The 21033-nt window shown below is 40.6% G+C and overlaps 1 protein-coding gene across 1 annotated transcript in view; it reads right to left on the bottom strand.

The window, feature by feature from the left end:
• Positions 1–15973: 15973 nt before the first annotated feature.
• The window catches only part of LOC110988980 (uncharacterized), a 39387-nt gene continuing 34327 nt past the window's right edge, over positions 15974–21033 (bottom strand). Inside the window, exons 5-7 of the mRNA XM_087137656.1 lie at positions 20776–20882; positions 19499–19694; positions 15974–17145 (exon numbers count right to left, since the gene is read on the bottom strand). Coding sequence (XP_086993782.1) covers positions 16856–17145; positions 19499–19694; positions 20776–20882 — 593 coding nt within the window. The 3' untranslated portion in view covers positions 15974–16855. The remainder of the gene's footprint in view (positions 17146–19498; positions 19695–20775; positions 20883–21033) is intronic.

Genomic DNA, 21033 nt, shown 5'->3' on the forward strand with positions numbered 1-21033 from the left:
TGACGCCCGCACAGTAAAACTGACGTAGCAGACCGTCTTTAACCCCTCTGGTACAAAAAAATAAGTTTCTGACACATTTTAAGCAAAGTTACGAAGAAAAATAATTAATCTTTATTTTGGCTATCGAACTGAATTCATATGTACAGCAAAAGTTAAGATATAGAGGTAGGAACTCCCCAAAGACACTGTTTTGTGAGGTTTTGGAGACGATTTTCGGCATGTTACAAATCACTTATAGGCATATATTGTACAGGGGCAGCATATTTTACTATTTCGTTTTAGCATTTCGCATGTTTATGAAGGTATTACAACAATATATTGTTAAATATGTTACATTCTTGATAATATAGCATATATCATTTCACCCACAGTGAAACTCAATGGAAAAAGAAGTCTAGTTGGTTAATAAGGCAACTTTGTGGTACACCTTTCTCAGAATTTAGAAGATAAAATACATTTAGATCATACTTTATGAAAAGTTATGCTCTAACTTAAAACATTAAAAGCAAACAAAATGGCGGAATGGTACGGATGAATATACACAACAATCTAATTACATATGACTTTAAGGACTCGTTCCGGCGAAGAGTAGACATGTTTTCACTGCAGCTTCGTGTGCGTGACACCACCGTTATTCATCGAAGACAATGTATTGCAAAAGGCTGGAAGTGTTAATACGTAATCCAGTGTTATGTTACGTATTTCTCCATTGCTACTTTGTCGGCCGTTACATAATTGAATCAGCTATGAACAGAAGTTTCACTAGCCCTTTCTAAATGGTTCGTGTTTGAAAGAAAAAGCCTTGGTAAATCTGAAAGTGTACTTTTGCTTGATATCGCGCGCACGCGTCATGTACACGTAAACAAATTAAATCGAATGCAGTTCGCTGCTCGTTGAAGTTTTTTTCATGAATGCACAGTGCTATAGTGTCGAATGGGCACAGTACTCCACAATTTTCTGATTACTTTTGGCCGAGGAAAAAGTACTCTTTTAAAACGAAAAAAGCAACTGTTGTTGGCAAATTGACTTTGCATGTGCGTCGTTCACTCACAGTAAAATGCAAAAAACCAATGGTGTAGTGTACCGTATGTTACGGTGCAGAAATGACTATTTATAACAGGTGCGGCGGTTACTTGACCAAACCCTCGTAAGCTATAAAAAAAACTTTATTATATTGAGCTATATCAATTGCAGACTTCAAACGCACGGAATTCACAAAATACATGTATTCAAAAGGAAACTCCTCCCAACATTTGCCACTAGTATGTTATAATGTTTAGTTTTTACAATTCCGTTTTGTGCTATAATCGGCACATCTAAAATGTGTAAAATCACTTTTTTCCTTCAAATATTTGGTACTGTACTAGCGGGATGCCGCACTTTGCGCGGCACCCGCTAGAAGTAACAAAGTAAGTGGAAGTAAAGAGGTAATATTTTTTCCGATGACACCGCAATCTCTGGATTTGGACAATTTTCAGATTGATGATGCTCAAACAGACCAACTTCGTAAGGGGAGTGGCCCGGTGAAGTGTAAAAAGGGGCCTTCGAGAAATATTAAGCAGAAACCAACTCATGCCTTCTTTAAGTTGAGTCTGAGTAAAGTCTGCTGGGTCGGCTGTTATACTCAGCGTTCTAAGGATAGGAACGATATATTTAGGCTAATGTAAATGGAAAGCACCGTTTGGACATAACACGTTTTGTTTGCCTTTTTAATCCACACCAGTGTAATTTGACTGACATTATTCTATTGGCATCATTAAGAAGAGAAAAATACATATAGACAAAACAAAAGATTATCCACCAGAAAAATTAAAAGACGAAAATACTCTTGATATGCAAGACATATAAAAGTGATATTACAGAGGGCTTAAGTGAACGTGTATAACAATCGTTTTCAGCTGCAGCTTGCACGTCATCTGAATGCTTCTAACATTTACCAACATCAGCGTTGTGTGATGTTAAAAAGGTGTAAAAGTTGACGGTGTTCCGGAGGACGTCAGGCCCGCGCCCGGCCCCTGTATAAGGGAGGAATTTGTGGAGTGGTATGCCGGCAGGGGAACATACTTTGTAGATGACAGCCTAATGATGTCTACAAATCTCAAACTTAAAGCCCTGGTCCTACGATGTTGGAAAGTCCGAAATTGAGGCTTACGTCTAAAGATATAATGTCAATAAAGACAGGGCCGAAGGAAAATGTAGCGTTTCCTCTGTATTAAAAACGCCTCAAAAATTTGAGTTTTTGAGGGCTACCAAAGAGCGTTTGTCAAAAAACCTGGCTACGTCACGTCGTTCATTTGCAACCGTTGACATTTTTAGATTTACCTTGTCACTGCTGTGGATATTTGAGTTTTTCAATTAAAATTTAATTGTTAAGCTACTTTTAGTTTGAAATAACTTGTTATGAAGACCTATACAAATACTGATGTGAATATTGTGGCTTTGTTTAGCAAATAAACAATGGAGGGTTTATCTATGATTGAGGAATTCCGCGGTATTGATGTTTTGGTAGTGAAACCGTGACAGTGAACAACTGTGCGCGATATCTGGGCAGAGGTGTCATGTGAACTCGTAACTCAATGCAACCATGCACTTGAAAACATATTGTCATAGAAATCTGGGACAACAAACCAAATCATGATGTTTTTGCCTGGAAGATTTGTGGGGTTAATCAAGACATGCATATTGAAAAGGCCTACAGAGATTCGCCATGGCTGACACCAAAAGAAGTACTTCACTAAAGAGTAAGTCAAGTTCAAGTGCTAAGCCATTCTCATTAGTCTAATTCTCATAGGGTGAAAGTAATTATGCCCATACTTGAATTGGGAATTGATAATACTTAGGCCATAATCTGAAGAGTGCGGCCCTATTTTTAGGCCCTACGTTCTTTACTGACCGGTACTGGGCTCGTCTGCACGAAGATCTGTACGGGACCGTTGCACACACTCCCAATGGCAAAGACCGTTCTACACGGCCACAGGAACGGTCAATGGACGTACGTGATACAGACACGGTTCGGGAGGGCGGCTGGGGGGTAAAAAAATTCCACGCGCCGGGAGCCCGGCCACCAGCCCCGCACAAAACGCAGAGGCGTAGCCAGGGCACCGCTCGCAACATGGCGCGGGTCAAAATTTTCACGCGCCGAGACTGCGGCCACCCACCCCGCACAAAACGCGGCTGCGACACCGCTCTCAACATGGACGGGTCAAATAATCCGCGGGTGCGCCAGCACCTCCGCTAGCAACCACGGAAGACGGACCGGGCACCAGTGGGTTTCTTTCGTAAGTAGTATTATAAATGACATTGCTAGACCACGAGGGGAATTCCCCCCAAAGCGATTCAAGATCATCTCAAAGATTACACAAACATCACGAGGCGCAAAAAGAACATCTCAAGCGTATTGTTGAGACACAGCATTTAAATGTTACACCCACAGGACGCAACGGACGATACACAAGATTCGATTACATACGCGCCATTAAAGATTATACAAGTCATGGTAAATTGATTGCGTTGACATAACGAAAACCACAAGATATAAAAACAATAGCGTCAATTTTGAATTAAAACCGAATCAAATTATTGCAGACGTAATGACATTTTACAATTATTACAGCAAACTGATTCGCAACAAATTGTATCGGCTTTGGCCGAAATCGGTCCGCGTCGTCGAATTAAACTTCAATCGTCAATGGTGGTGGATTTTTTAAACCAGAACGCGAGCCCAATGACGACCGAGACAAAAGTTTACAATACACATTTAATACGATTTATATCACTGTAACTCAACGCAGCACGTTAGATCAAATTATAATTAAGCACAGAGACAACTTTATTGAACAAAATGAACGTCAATAAAGGTTCGGGTTACATCGTTGACGAAATAAACACATTTTACATTAACATTGTTAGGCTTAAATACGGCGACATTGGCGGAAGCAGTTATGACGAACTCGACAAATTTGTTAAAGCCGTCATTAACATTAAAAATGAAGATCAACAATGCATACAATGGTGTCTGAGGGCAGCACTTGGAAAATATACACCAGACGTTGTACAACGGCTCAAAGATAAACCAAATTACAAAATAAACGAAGACTGAACAACGAATTTTACCGAGGACGACGGTCTTGATTTTACGGGTATCGATTTTCCCACACCGCTGACACAGATACCACGCATCGAAAAACAAAAAGACATCACGATCAACGTGTTTGGTTACAAATATCCCGAGCCAGAAGAAAAATTAAAACCTTGCCCAAATTACGCAAGAAAGGATTTTTTTTTTAATTTTACAGCTTTCAAAGAATTTTGCACCGGTGGGACTACCCCACGTAGATTTATTATACATCACGGAAGAAACTAAATCTGTTACGGTTGAGTCACAAGGTACAACGCCCGTAGTTAAAAGTCACTATTGTTGGATAAAGACAAGTCGAAACGTTTAAGCACACAAGTTAACAATCACGACAGGAAAAATATCTGTGCGATCGGTGCAATACGCGCTTTTAAAAGCAAGACGATTATGTCAAACATTTCACAGTGTAAAGGCGAAGGAAGTCCGGCTTGCTTTGTTGAAATGCCAAAACCGGAGTTATACGAAGACAACCCCACATTAGAATTTAGAAATTTTAGGCACAAACAAAAAACTCTGTTTGTGATTTATGCGGATTTTGAGTCAATTTTAGAAAAAACAAACGACAAGTCTCGTCCACAAAAGTACGCCCCTTTCGACTTTTATTACGCAGTGATACGATGCGACAATCGCAAACCTGCCAAAAACTTTATCGAGGATCAAATGCGAGCCAAGTATTTGTTGAAAATCTGATGGAACAAGTCGAAAAAATCGACGACATTTTTAATAACCCTTAACTGCTCAATTTAACACCCGAAGAAGAACGGGAATACGTTCTTATGTAAGATTTTTGGTAAGATATAAAAAAGTATATATTAAGAAAATGTCAAAACGATACACTAAAAAATTAGACCCATTGCCGCAGCAATTAAAGGCGAACGGCGCGAAGTCACCATCACACACAATTCACACACAATCCAAGCACAATCGCAGCACACCACACGCTAAAAGTAAAATTCCCTGCAATGGGCGAAAACGACGTAATTGTTCCGGGCACAGCGAAATTGGCTTTCAAATTGGACCTAGTCGGAGCATCGGGCGACAATCGCACCGTGTTTAATAACGTGGCAAGAAACATGATCTCAGAAATAAACGTCAGATTACAAGGCAACAAAATTGCGAGTTACAGAGACGCAGACAAGTTCCATAACTTTAAAGACAACTGGCTACCTTTGTCACAAACAAAAACACGGCTTACTTTGGCCTTGAAAGAGAGAACGTGGCAAAGTTGCGGGCGACAAAAACGAAGCTGCAAACAACGGCAAAGACAAGGCGATCGCAGACGCTTTTAAAAATAGATAAGCGATTCCGTTGGACAGGCCTTTATTGACAGATCACGACCCTTTTTATCCGTCGAGTTTTAAAGAACCTCTGACGTATCAACTGACTTTTAATTCGCACGACAAAGTGGTCAGTTCGACAGATTTGAAGGCAGAGTACGGCATTTGGGACCTGACTCTAGAATACGAAGTTGTAACCTACCGAAACCTGGCACAAAGGCTCCGTGTACTATTTTTCGACCGAATTCATTCTTGGAAGAAGCGGGTGGTAAACAAGTCAGACACGTTATGGAACATCAGCATCGATCAAACGATTAAAAGTTTGAAAGGTGTCTTAATTCTGTTCAAAGATCCAAATGTAAAGAACCCCCAAAGATTTTAAAATCCACATATAACTAAAACTGTAGTCACAGTAGAGGGTAAACCAAATCAGCTGTATTCACAAGGGCTATTTGAATATCAACATTGGACAGAAGTTTACTTTGATGACTCGGATACTGAATCGGTAGTCAAGGACCTAAACTTGACGGGTGTTGGCATGGCTGAGTATCTAAAGGACAAGTACAGGCTGTGGTTAGACTTTAGGAGTTCGGATGACAATGCAGAACACAGATTGGGTTGGCCCTTGGGAGGTGGAGGTGACATATCAATACAGATGGAAAGGGGGGCAGAGACCACAAGCTTGTTGATAATGTACGTGCTTTTGGTAATGGACGTGCAATTGACAGTAGAGGGCGGGAATTTTAAAAGTTTGGTTTATTAAAAAAGTATAGACCGGTTTAAAATAAATGAGCGCAAACATGTACAAGAAGCCACACTGCGCCTTAATCGTGGGCAAAACGGGTAGTGGTAAAACACAATAGATTTTGGATCTTTTGGAGACCGTGTATCGGTTCGCGTTTGAAGCCATTGTAATCATTTGACAGACAATGTTCAAGAATAAGACCTATTTGAATCGTCTATGGAGATACACGGACGAAAATTTACATCTATGTGATTTAGATCGGGAGAATGCCAAATTAAACAAGGCAATTGACCTGTATCAAAAGGTGTTCGATGGCACACACACTTTATTTATCGTAGATGATTGTGCAGCCGATCAGTTCATTAAATGTCTTAAAAATTTAAAGAAAGCAGTACATGTGCCTTGAGCAAAATGGCTTTCAGTGGTAGGCATTTTAACCATTCATGCTGGTTATTGTAGCAAAAGTATAGCTCTGTGTTGAAGGACTACCGTGAGAACACGGCCTGGATTGCTATGCTTTATTGCAAGGATAAGAATTCATTTGACCAATGTTTGGATGAAAACGACGTTGCACCCGACGAAGAGCGTGATCAATTAAAACGACATTTATGCGACGTTAAATTTAGCAAGTTGGTTTTAAATAATATTTTTAATTTAATTACAGAAAGTCGGACGAACTAGTTGAAACAAACTGATGAGCAAGCTTGAACTAGTTAAAGATTAGTTTAAATTGGCTGTAATTGGGCTATGGTAGTCTGGTTACAGCTTTTTGAAGTTTTGTTGTAAGTAAAGAGCGACAAATACAATTCATTCAGGTAGTTATTGAGCTAGTTATCGCAGTTAACTTAACGCATTACACCACGAATACCTACGAGTCAAGCAAACGTTCAACAACTTTAAAACGTATATATTAAAATGGACGATATCAAAACTACCATCGCGGATTCAAAAGTTAAAAGCGAATCTGCACACACCAAAGAACCTAAAGCAAACGTCCAAGACAGGCTATGTTCGGTTGTAGCATCGGGTGAATCTCAAAAAATACCTGGATAAAGAATATTCCGTCAAAGACATCAAATCACTTACTTCCGCAGAACAGGAAAACTTTTAATTTGTATGAATTTAGATTCGGCAAAGAAATGGTGAAAACTGTGGGCAATGCGATTTTAAGCTTGTACACGCGTCTTTTGGGTATTGCTACACCGATGGAATTTCTAGGCTTCAACGTAGACTTGAAATCGGAGGAAGACCTAACTAAAGATCTAAACGACGACCCTATCATAGGTCAAACAATGGGCCATTTTTTCAGCGAACTCTATTACAAGTACGGTATTTACCTATCGCCGTTGGTAGCAACCTTGATAACTACAAAACATTTAGACATCAACAAGAATCAGTGTATTATAAAAGAACATGTCAACAGAACAACGGCCAACACAAGCACCGACTCCAGCCAACAATCCGGTTAAAACGCAGGTACAAACAGTGACCAAAGTTAAAAACCCCAAAAGAAAAAGGTAAAAAATTAGCCGAGCACAATAAGAAAATGAAACAGCAGCTCGCCAAAGTGAAAGCAAGTGAAACGAGTGAAAGTAAAATTTACTCGACGTGCATCGATAACCAATATTTAGTTTTGGGCGGCCTGGTCATTGGAGGAATGTTACTGGCGTTTTACTTGAAAAAGAAGCCTAACGAGTCAACACCGGCAAAAACTACTGAACCAATAGCAACGTCAAAAGCATCTGCACAAGAAGTTGTGGACCAAGAAATTTTAGTCATGGAATAATTTTTAAAAGGAGGTAATTTAAAAAACGGTAAGTTTGAAACTGCTATGTAATAAGAATGAGTAACGCAAACATCAACATAAACGGGATCGCCAACACGGTGTACCACGGTGCCGTAGTTTCAGCAATTTCCATGTGCTATGCCATGCTCGGTAAAAGGTTATTGAAAATTAAACCGCCAGATTTGGATCGGTTGTCCATTGAAGACATAGCAAAAATGACCACGCTCGCTATTGGCGCATTAACTACCCAGGGTTGGCTAATGGCGCAAAGTGTATTGCCCGCAAGTTTGCCTAGCGGTTTATTATAAAAATGGCAGAAGGCGGATTTGACCCGGAAGAAATACTTCTCGACAAAATAACCGAAGATAAAGCAGAGGAAGACCACGATAACACCTTTGCACAAGCAAACACATTTGACACAACACTAGACGAAACATCATTCGTAGAAAGTCAAGCACTAGACACGACAAAGTTGCAGACAGATTAACCAAGGGTAAAATGGATGATTTTTACGACGCGATTCAAAAACAACGGGGTATGAAAAGCTAGTTAAGGACCTCTTTTATCTCTCTTATACATATATCTTTTATCTCTCTTATGTAGCTTTTATCTCGATATTAAAGATGGCCTATGTGTCAAGTTTGAAGATGAAGAAGTTCCTTTGACCCACAAAAACGACAGCAGTAAGTTTCTTAGTCTAGGCTACATCCAAAGAAAAACAAACGTATATTTCATAAGACATGTCGGGCTTCCAAGACTACGTTAGCGGTAAAACCAAAGAAGAAATACAAAGCTTAAACTAGAAATGTGTTTGTGGACAAACACAGCTGCTTCGGCCCCTGGTTGTATTGATCTAAAACCTGAAAACAAGTGAAGAAGTTCTCGAAGGACGCACAAGAGTGTATTGAGAAGTTCACATAAACTATACAGTACAAACATTGGTCGGTAGAATCTTTAAAATCCTCGGGTAAATGTAACAGGACTATGATATAATGGTACAACCATCAGATGAAATTAAATTCCCACCTTGAATTCTTCCCTTTCTAGCCATCGGCAAAGTTCCAACCGAATGGGACATGTCCGTTGCCAGATACAGTACTTTAAAGAGTGCCCCTTTAATGTCATTTGACTTGTAGTCTGATGACATTTTGGTCACATCTGGTCAATCTGGGTCTGAAACCCTTCCCTCTCAAACTATACACAACGTTTCAAATCAATTGCAAGATATAGTGCTTAAAACAGTGCCCTTGTAAGGTCACGGATTTTATCACATGATCACGTCATTATCACATGTCAATTTAGGTCTGAAACCTTTCCTCTTCAAGCGACACACAAAGAATCGGACATGTAATTCGCGAGATATGGTGCTTTAAAGAGTGCTCAATGTACATTTTTACGTGTGATTGCATATGGAGTCGCTAGGGCTCGTTGGGTACACCCATTCTCACGGTCATTGTACTTGTGAAAGATGCAGACGGAGCTCTTCTATGTATTAACACAGCCGCGAATCGAGGTCGGATTGTAAATCGAGGACATCCTCAGTTCGTAATAAGGTGAAATTTGAGGCTGCTGTCAGCATTTATGAGGGTCAGCGAAATTTCAAGGCACTTGGAAGCCGTCCTCGGTGTATGCATTTAACACTCCGGGTGTTTAAAAACACCCGCTCAAAATGGACAGTTTTGGCGCACCCTGGATGGAATAGCGCCCCCTCTAGCTCTCGTGCTACGCTGTCCAATCCGGATTGGTGAGCACAATAAACGTCACCCACTGCAAGGGACGCATAACCCCCCAAAACATAAAAGCCTCCAAACTGTCCAAAAGCATCATATTGTCACTTTGCCATCACGCCTGTGGACTTCTGTAGCCGTTCTGAGATGTAGGTGTCTTCTAGTGGAAAATATGGTGAGTAAAAACGATTTAATTTGGAGTAGAATGTTGAGCATGACCAGACCCTATCTTGGTACGGTTTACTACATCTGTAATGCAGGCGCACATTGTCAAACTGTATTAGGTTTACCTTTGACCTTGGGTGCATGATTTATTCATCTGTAGGCGTGGCCTATCGAGGCACCAGTTCTCGGACTGCGCGTCCAAAGTGTATACTTACCTAGGTACCTAGGTCACGGTGACGTAAGTGTATCATGCTGTCTGTACAATGTACATGTACATGTATAATGTATACACGTGTGTGGGTTTAGACACACGGCTTTAACCACAACTCCTGAGATGTGAATCATGCTTGACATTTTGTGTTCTTATTGTTGGGTATTGCAGCAGAAAGCCTCGACGATGTAAGCCTAAATTAACATTGTTAAATGACTGATTTGAAGCTGCAGTTCTGCTGCTGGTGATAGCCTGTAATCTCGGCAGAGTCGTGAGTTAATCTTTCCAGTACTAAAGTTTATAAGTGTGATTATTTTGCCGTAATTTCTGCCAAAGTGTAGGCGGTTTTGTAACGATGTGCTTTGTAATGCTGGGTCAATTTACGTTGCATATTGTATACATGACTTAGTATAACACGGATATTTCAGAATGTTATGTTACAAACCTTGTTTTGATAAATTATATTGATTGATTTATATCATAGATTAAACGGAGTCAACATCCCACGGTGACAGGCGAATTTGTGTCGCAAGTCTAACTGTTATTTTGGGGCGTCAGTGACCACAGAGCTAGGCTTATCGGCAGTCGCGCAGAAACTGCAACAACATCATTACATACATGGGCCCCAGTGCTGGCTAGTGCCATGCTACTAGTTAGAGCGTGGTTAAAGTGTGGCTGCTATCACCCCCCCCCATTTTGTCGATAGGCTAATGTAGATCTTATACCGCTGTTAGAGTGAATGTGCCAGTGGAACAGGTATACGTACGCAGTCCGAAAAGCTCAATCACATAATCCAGTTGAACAGGTTCCTGCAGTACATTTTTCCAGCCACAAGTGAAGACTTTTCTGTTGTGCGTATGTGGTGATTCTAGGCCTAATTGTGTTTAAAAGTTTTGTTGGGGGTGGGGGTTTTGGGTGGATGTGGCTCTTTGGAGCCTGGATACCTGTTTCCCCCCACCCATCCCCCACCATCACCACCACCACCAGTCCATACCAAATTAAAAGAAGGCAGGCGGTTTAATGAAAATAATGTTCGATTTCTTTTCTTGCCAGCTGGCCTGTTCACCGTAAGTGGAGACGATTGGACAGTATGGCTGATTCGTCCACCGGTTCCCGCAGTAGGCCTACTACATCTGTTGCTCCAAGTGATGACACGTCTGACGTCCAGGAGAACTGTGGTGTGACCGTAATGCAAACCAGTAATGAGGTTGGCTGCAGGAAATGGGACAAGAAACACTTCTGCTTTTACTGCGATGTACCCCAGGCCAAGCTCCCCCGTCATCTCCAGTCATGTCACAAGGAAGAAAGAGAAGTCATCGAGATCGCCGGTGAGCCCAACGCTAGTGTGCGTAAGAAACTTCTTTTGAAAATTCGCAATCACAGGTACAATTGTCAGGTTCTTCGTGAAGGTCGTGGTGTGCTCGTTGTTTGGGAGAGGCCAAATCGCAAAGTATCTCCCCATGCATATGGACCATGCGTATATTGTTACGGCTATTATGTGCGTACCGATTTGTGGCGACAACCGTGCCCTTTGAAGCCAGCACCCACTCCACAGACTAACAGCATCGGTAAGAGGGCTCGTGTGGGTGGACGGGTCGCTCACGAGAGTGATTTGTTGAAACCTCCTCCTGTTGGCGTGTCGTTCCAGTTACACCAGGTTCTTCGTCCAATGAAGAGAGATGATGTGGCTTTGGTAGACAAGAATGGCACGTTGATTGTTGAATTAGCCAAGCGTGAATACATGAAACTAGGGCATGATGTAGATCAGCATGGCTACATCCCCGAAAAGTGAGAGTTGATGGTGTGGCAGGAGGCTGCATACAAGACAGCTCTGCCGTGCAGAGAAATGAACTCGCAGGACCAACCGAGGAACCAAGAAAGAATTCTCCAAGGCAGAGGCAAACCACCCATCCGCTTCCACTGAAAAACATTCTAAAAGGGAAGCACTGTAAATAACCTTGTAAAGTTGTGAATTAATTTTCTTTTCTTTTTCTCGCTAAAAAGGACCCTATGCAACATCGAGGCCTAATGAAGGGATATGGGAAAAGGCAAAGACAAACAGAACATAGAAAAGAGCAAGATGGTGAAGGAAAAGAAACCACCTTCATATGCATGCAAGAAGTAGCAACAACAGCAGAACCTGAACCACCACAGGGGCGAAACAGGAACAAAAACTCTTTGTGTAGTGCCGGGCGTGCAGAATGAACACCATCCATGAGAGGGTGGATGTGATTACCTTGGAGACGGAGGAAGAACAGGATGCAAGGGAACAAGTGGTGCAGAAAGCCACAGGAGAGGTGACAGTTCCACTCCCAAGAAGCAGCACTCCCGGGAGATATCTTGCTAAAAGGAGGACGCCAAAACAGAGGGAGAAATGGCCGTCCAGGAACCACGCCCAGACAGCCAAAAAGCTTCCAGAACCCCCACTGGCCGGACACTAGACTCCATGCCAATGGAATGCACCTGGCGTCACCCCGAAACGGGAGAAGCGTGTGCGTTAATGGCTGCCTCCTTCAGTCTCCTAACAAAAGAGGTCGAAGAAAGCACGGAAAAAAAAGCGCTTACAACCATGGAGCAACTGCTGGCTCTCTCCAGAAACAAGCAAGAGGCACCAACTCGGGGATCATGCTGAGGTTAAGCCCGACCAGACAACCCTGAAGGGAATATTTTGCCACAGAGCGACATAATTCATAGAGACAATCACAACCACAACATATGACACGGGTCTGTTGGTGTGCGTGTGAAGAAGCACAGAGGACCTACGAAGTCAACGTTTAGAACTGTTATTTAGATCTCGCTTCTCCCATGTTCATAAATTAGTTACGAATACGAAGTTGTAGGCCTACACCAGATATTTCCACAAGTTGTGATTTTCGTGAAGTTCTTATAAAGTTTGTCCCGTTTTTCACGTTTTACAAGTTTGATAAAGATTAAATTCATTCTTAAGGTTCGCAGGTTTAGGCCAAATTTTTTTGCCAAATTTTAATAAAGTTTAATAAGTTTACACGTAGGCACCAGTTCAAGCCTATGTATACCAAGTTAAGCTATTCGAACAATGAGGATGTCGGCCTTTAATTATCAGGCGACACAGGAGAGGTCATCTAAATAAGTGTTAGCGCGTAGTTTGAATAAAGTAGGTGGAATCGTGGTATTAACGGCAGACACGTAAGCGACAACCGGCTGCAAATGTGGTTTGTCGCGATTTCATTCCAGAACAATGACTCCGAAGGTTGCGATAGAACTGCAAGTAAACTGGAGTACTTGTTGAGGAACGCTATGACTGCTACACCCATATCTATCTATCTCTCTCTCTCTCTCTCTCTCTCTCTCTCTCTCTCTCTCTCTCTCTCTCTCTCTCTCTCTCTCTCTCTCTCTCTCTCTCTCTCTCTCTCTCTCTCTCAGTCATACATCTTAGTTCATTCTCAGAAATAATGACAAAGAATGAGTAATATCCCAGAACAATGATGCTGCCTTGTAGATTACAATAGGGTTAGCAGTGATGAAGGCTAGGCCTGCTGGTTTTGATTCCATTTCATTTTTTATAATTGTCAAACAGATCTTCGCCATTTGATAGGAGGAAACGCATCACGTTACATTCATTATTCCTGCCGTGCATGATGCGGCAATATACAACGGTTAGGATCATCCTTGTTTCCACGATGTATAAATGGCGTCGTTCCTCAAAAGGAAACGGGAGTGCACGCAGCGGTGATTGGAACCTAAGAAGATTGTATTAATGCTGCTTGGCAATCTACTTGCAACCATACACGTACATGACACGACGTATAGTACATGTAGGCCTACACTATACGGAATAAAAATGTACACTCAGTCTCCACCCGTGATACTGCAACGGCCAAGTAGGGATCAACACTCTGGCTTCTAAAAGGAAACCATCCCAACCAAAGCTGGGTGTAACAAAGCTGAAACCAATCACTGCCTGACAGCAATTTGTGTGACTGTTTTGGACAGCGCAGGCTTTGCTAGTCGGGACATAATGACTGTCATTGGGCACCACAGCAAGCAGTTAATCAATACAGTAAACGATAAAAAGAAAAAGATGAGTGTAGCGTTGGCATCCCAACTGGCATCAAACCAGCAGGGCATGCGCTACTCGGATCTGGGTGATGGTAACAGCAGTCCACCCACCCATCGTCATCAACAAAACAGACCCACAGTATTGCAGATTATTAATCTGCAAAATGACCTCACCCCAAGAAGAGGAAATCCTTCAGGAACTTTCAGCTACTTGTGTGACTAATGCCATTAACATCACAAATAATGTGACATCCACCAAAATCCAAAACTTTCATTTTCACGGCTGAGTGGTAAACTTCTACAACGCCAAACTAAGGACACTCAAGACACTAATTTTCACAATGGGCACCAATTCAGTATAGTCAAAGCCCGTGTGAAGACTCGGTAATTTGTTTCAATTTGTGTTTTGTTATAATTTATTAATAATAATTTGGTGTGGTGAACATTTATTTTCTTCAAAATTGAGGGCAAATAAAATTTGGTCCGAAACGTTATTGGTATTTGAAATTGTGACAGTGCAATGGTAAGAATATTTTCATGAGTTGAGAGATGGAATGCATGTTGAAGGGAACATTCCATCTCGTAACCCATGAAAATGTTCCTACCACTGCACTTACAAGCATTCATTATTTGTATGACATGTAAAACGGAAACTAGGATAGACAGGGCCGTAATGTTTGTTGTAGTTTCCAATTCAGCATGGTGAAGTGTTCAATGTGTGTTTAAGTCAAATCTACAAAGCATCAGAGGAGTGCTGCTACAATACACCGTCATCTGAAAATGGCCGTTGACAGCTACTTCTCCCCACCGGATTCAACAAAGGTCACAAAGTTTTCTGATACGCAATACAGTAATGGCAGAATTCTGGGTATTGTCCTTGTCGACGTTTTCTCAACGTTGTGTTTTCAAACGTAAGAGTTTGAGGGGCATTGGTAAGGAATTACAGCGATGGACATGCTTTATTTGTGAGTTCAGCTACTTAAAAAGATAAGATGATTTAGGGTTAATTAGCTTGTCAATTGCTCTCAACTGCCTCACTTTCCTTGGAGCAGAATTACTTTGGCCACGTACATGATGCACGACATGTGGTGCGTAATGTGAATGATACAGCATAAACAGATTTTCCATTCACTTCACTTCGACTAAAAGTGCACATATCAAGTCCTCCGATACACTTTGGTTGTGTCTTTGGCTAGCATATAGAAGGAAATAGCTTAATAACATTATCTCATGAAATTTAACATTTGGTTGAAAAACGTCAATACATCCATGGCATCTTAGGACCTATCGGCTTGATCTGCTAGCAGCTGGAGGCCGAAAGGAAATGGACAGGCAAGAGAACACTCTATCAAAACCACACCTTGCAGAACACAAAACGACAAGGTTAATTTAAAAAACAGATAGAGAAAATTAAAGATTAAGTCAACAAGTCAACCCATGTAAAATTTCACCAGATGGAAAGATCTATAGAGCGATCTCTTCCTAAAACTGAGAAAAAAATGTGTAAACACATAATGAAATGTGTGTCCGTTTAAACATTTTCTGGAGTACAGTCTGGAATTGAAGGTATCATCTTCATTTTAACTTTTTATCTGAATGGAGCTGACGTGTGCACATGAATTTTATCATATTATTAAAATTAAGAGGCATCTTTGTTTTGTAATTGATGTTCGGAATGCTTTAGTAAGTTAATTGCTTGCACTTGGTTCTTATGTTTTACTCTACTTTCAACTGAAATGCAACTTTTATAGTACACGTATGAGGTATTTATGAACCAAGTTCAATGTTTTTTTTTAATTTCAAGATACAGTGGGAAACGTAGATATTCCGGCACAACCACAGCTAATGGAGCTACAAGGTACCTAACAGCAAAATTGATTTTCATCAAGTGTTTTCAGACTATTATTTCAAGTGTGGCTACCTTAAAAGTGGCATGCCATGTGATCAATCAACATTATTAGTCACATGACGATTAAATTCAGCCAAATGACAATTTAATTTTCTTGCATTACAACTCAATTTTACAAAACCTTGAATCACTGAAACGGTTAAAATTTATAACTGTTTAAAATTTGTAACCTGTAATATCTGTTTAAAATATGTAATACATAGCACCTCCAAGTATGACTATTAAGATGTAGAGTACATGTATATGAGTATGATAGAGTATAATAGTAAAGAGTTAACTTTTAACACTAAATAAGTGTCAAGGTAACAGTCTGTTAATTCACCCAAATCGTCAAATTCAACTGTTAAATTATAATAAATGAGCTTTAATATTTCTCCATCACACAGAGAAGTCACATCTTGAAAACATTTTACACAATTAACCTTCATTCACACAATTTAGTGGATTTTCTACCGATTTTTCGTCACGTCTCATTTTGTCATTAATACCAGGCAGACACATCTGCATGACGATAGAAACGTCTCCACAACAAAGGGCTTTAGTTCTCTCTGTTATTTGACCATTCTCAGCACATTGAACCACTAGCAAAACCATTCAATTTAAGCGCAAAAATTAAACTTCACATAAATCATTGCGGGACCTATGAAAAAAATTCGAGCGGAAGAGATACACTTGATATATACATCGCATCGTGTCGGATAGGCCCCTGAATCATTTTAGGCTACTTCAAATGAAAAGCAAATCGACCTAACCTGTGGTGTTAGCAATATTAGTACACTTTATTAGACTTAACGAGCTGACAAACAGCATTAATAATTATAATTCTAACAATAAAGTGATCATTAAACTTAGCTATCGAACATTACTGTGAGGCCCAAGTCGGATAGATTTTGTGGCATGTCTTTGCCGCACGTTGCAGGCGTTTTAAACTCGCAATATTTTGCCGCAAATGGGTTTCATCCACATGTCCTAAACATTGTTCGGCCCGCTTTTTCAAGCAGTGGCCGAAGCTAGCGAGTAATGGACAATACCTCTTCTCAGCTTTGTCTCGAGCAAGAGACCTACGAAACTTCTTGCTACATCTTTTGATGAAGGAGTTGGGGCACTGCTTGGTATACAGCTGTAGATCTGCGAGAGTGGTAAATTCAACGTCTGCATAAAACCAACAAAACGTGAATAATTAACAGGGTGTCTTGGAAACTAGGATATTGGGATGAATTGCTCGGTAACTTATAAAGATCATTCACACTGGTAATCGATTTCATTTTATTGTACTTATATTCAAAGCAATCTATTATGTGTTATGAGCGTTAACAAATTTCTTGATGAAAGCCTCATCGTCCTTGACTGTGCGTTTGGTTTCTCTTGGTGCGGGCTGGCCCGTATGGCCAGACTAGGATGCGGCGACCACACTATTCCATACATTCCCTATTGCGTTGAGGCCTTCCAACTCTTGTGTTTTAGTTCTTGGCCCCAGGCGTGTAACTTGCCAATCTTTTCTTTGTTCCTGTGCCCCAAAGCCACTTATTCAAATAGGTGGCTTTGTAATGTTACGGTAATACTGTGACACTTCCGCAAAACTTAGTAAATGAAGTTGAGGAAGATATGGACGATTTAATTAATTAAGTTCGGTCAAAGGTGCGTCCAGAAATTGGGCGGTACTGATTTTCGATGTCCCGGGCCGTATAGCTGACCCCGTACGTATTGCCAAAAAAGCAAGTCACGTGACATATAAAGGGTGTCAATTATTGACAAACACGGTGTCCTCCTATTGCAAAGTGTGTCATAAGTGTCGTGGGAAAAAATGTTTTTAAACGGGGAAGGTAACAAAAAATAACTAAAGTAAGTGCATCAATACTATTGTAAACAAAGTATGTCAAGTAATATGTTTCATCCTCGTTTCCGCTTGTCCAAAAAACTGAAACCCAAAAGAAGTCTCCGGCCTTGCCCCCCTCCCAAAAATAATTCCTGGATCCGCCCCTGCATTTAGGAACAATGCATGTTCGCGGGCTGCGCTAAGAGAGCGGACCTCACACACACGTCCGAATGACTTCGGACGCATCTCATTTTAGGCATGCACTGTTGTAATACGGAACTGGTTCATTGTCACAGATGGCAACATAAGGACTTTTTTTGAACTGATTTTTTTTACGTTGAAGAGCAAAATGTTATTGCTGCATATCAATTTTTTTTAAATGATGTACATGTATTCATGATATGCACTGGCAGTTTCCGTGTCATGTTGAATAAATTTTGTTTAGGTCTGCCATTCTGGGGCAAATTTTGACAGTTTATTATTTTATTTCCATGTGGAAATGTAAGGACGTTATTTTAACAGACCCCACAATGAAATAGCCTAAAAGCAAACAAAACCACGGCTTTTCGTTAACAAACCCATTATTTTGAAACCTCATATTCTGATTGTCTTTTCTGATCAATCGTGCTTGAACCAAGCACTGTCTTTCATGTATTTAATGAACAAAAAATAACCAGTCAAATAAAAGAAACGTTTATGGAAAATGCATGTTACCGATCATTTTTCCTACAAAATCTTGGTTTCTTACAAATGTGACTTGTGCCGTACTGATCTTTCAGTATAGCTCATCCCGTGGGTCTATTCTAACCATGACAAAATACCTTCAAATTCAATCAACCGATTTCTAGTGCATGAATAGTCTCCTGAGTGGTTTGCAGTTTGTTTATCCGCGTGGTATACAAGACTTACTGTCTTAAAATACCAGTTGCAAACGAATAATAATGCAAACATCAAAAGTGATTTTATAAACACTTTGGTTGTCAACCTTTAATGCCATTTCCCTCTTAATCTTTTATAAGCACTCTTTTAAAGCTAATTGAATTTCATTTCATTGAGGCTGTTAGATTTTGTTCTTCTTGTTCGTGACCTCAGAAAAACTTTGGCAAGTTCATCAAATGAATAGACCATAAAGCTATCAAGCTGTGGAGGTGTTCCTAAAAATTAAGAACGGTTTATGCTACCAAACGACTTTACCTCTCGTCATCATCGTTCAATGCTCTACGATCTGTGCGTTCATGTCCAAATTTCACACTATGATTAGTAATTTCGGTAAGGTTAGTGCTTCTGGTAAGGACGCAGTTTCTCGACAGGATATGTGAAATCAATAAGTTCTCCAAGTATACTCTAACCAGAATGGTACAGCCTGGATTTCAAACAGAGGTACATTATGTATTTATTATTGGCTAGTCTCTAAACCCATTTGTGATAATCAAATCTAAACAACTGCCAATCTCATATAGCTGCTAATCGCACGGATTACAAAAGACAAATATTTGCTGAGCAAACAGGTTCCAGCCAAAATGCCACACACGGCACTTGGGTCACCGGTTCTCAGTAGAAAAAAGTGCGCTTAGCAGCTCTATGAAATTGTGCCAAGCAAACTACACTTGCATTGAGGCTTGACTAGTTTTTTTTTTTAATCCTCAATTTCTAATTCCCCACATAATGCTTTAAAGTCAACTGGCATACCATCAACAGATCGTGCAAAACGCGTCTTCTTCTCATCACCGAGGGCGCCCTGACCAGTGAGCTTCAGCAAGAGGCGCAGGTCCAGTAGAGGGCAGTGCTGTGAGTCCATGTAAGCCTGAGCCCTAGTTGCAACCATTCGGGCATAACTCTGTATATTACAGTCAGTGTCATAACCAACTACGCAGTCCACAAGGTACTGCAATAGAACCAATTCAATAGTACAGTTAGGTTGAAAAGAGACCCAAAATTAGCCATACAAAAAATCGCTGTTCATGAAGCAACTAGTGAAGACATTTTTTTAACGGAATCAATAGGGAGCTAAGCTAGGATCAAGATCAAGCCATGGGTCTTGTGAAAGTCGATGAAGACATGCGTGCCAAGGATAAGTTCAGGTTGCATTGCAAGACAGGAAGAAAAGAACAGCGTGAAGCAGCTTGACTTCATCTTTTACTAACAAAAAACATGAAACTATTTGCAAAAGATTTGAAGGAACTGGAAACCAAACTCTTTCTTGTGAGGAGCGAGGATTCTTAGAAGGCAGGGTATTCACGAATTTCCACAACTGCCGACTGCAAAATTTCAGTGGAAAGTGACGCTTCCCACGTTTCATGAGGAGTATTCTTCCTTCACAAACTTTTCATTTCGTGTACAGTGTAAACGAAATTTTGACAAATTAATTGATTGCTTTTTGCAAGATTTTCGTCTCTTGTAACTGGATAGGGTACTATCAGCCTTGCGCAAAAGCACTCCCTCATCGGTACAAAAGAGCCATGTTGGCTACGAATGTTCGTTTTGTTTGAGGTTTTTCAAAGATGGTTTTCAAATTTTGCATATTTAAACATCAAATAGAAATTTCAGGCGAAGTACTGGCTTCTAGCTTCTCAATTTTTTTCGACAGTGAGCGGGTCAAACAGAACTCGACCCTCACGCCGTCGGTATATAGGTGGTGTCATCAACTCTACAAACTCATAAATTCCACGAACAGTTCTTGGTTTGTTTAATTTTTCTAAACACCAATACCCAAAGGGAATATCTGGTACTCTCAGTCTATCTGGGCTTACATTTAAGGTAAACAGAGTAGAAGGGCATTATTCAGTAAACTTACTAAAAAGTACCCATGCATACTGTCTTATTTGACAGTTAATGAATTGTCATGTATACTCGGCCATGAAAAGGCGTCTATTTTACTAACTTCTCAAAAGATGAATAAAAATTGGTAGGCCTAATGCAAGTACATTAATATGGCCTTATCTCATGGGCAGAACATCATATGGTACCTGTATAGCTTTGCACGTTTTTTCATCCACCTTGCTTGATTTGAGTTCAGTTGTCATGAATTCCAGATATAACTTGTCACACGTCTGTATAATTTCTTCTTCACACTCTGTGGAACAATAAAAATCAGCACTTCTTAAAGCAATTGGCCTGAAGTGTTTCAGGACCTACCCGGTACTCTTATCCTCTCCCACCACGAGTCCCGTCGCTGGCTGCAGATTTTTTTGTAGGTCTACTGCTGAATTGAACTCCAATGGCCC

Source organism: Acanthaster planci, linkage group LG06 (genome assembly GCF_054643075.1).
Source record: "Acanthaster planci isolate LZ-2023a linkage group LG06, COTS_SCS, whole genome shotgun sequence".
NCBI classification, from domain to species: Eukaryota; Metazoa; Echinodermata; class Asteroidea; order Valvatida; family Acanthasteridae; genus Acanthaster; species Acanthaster planci.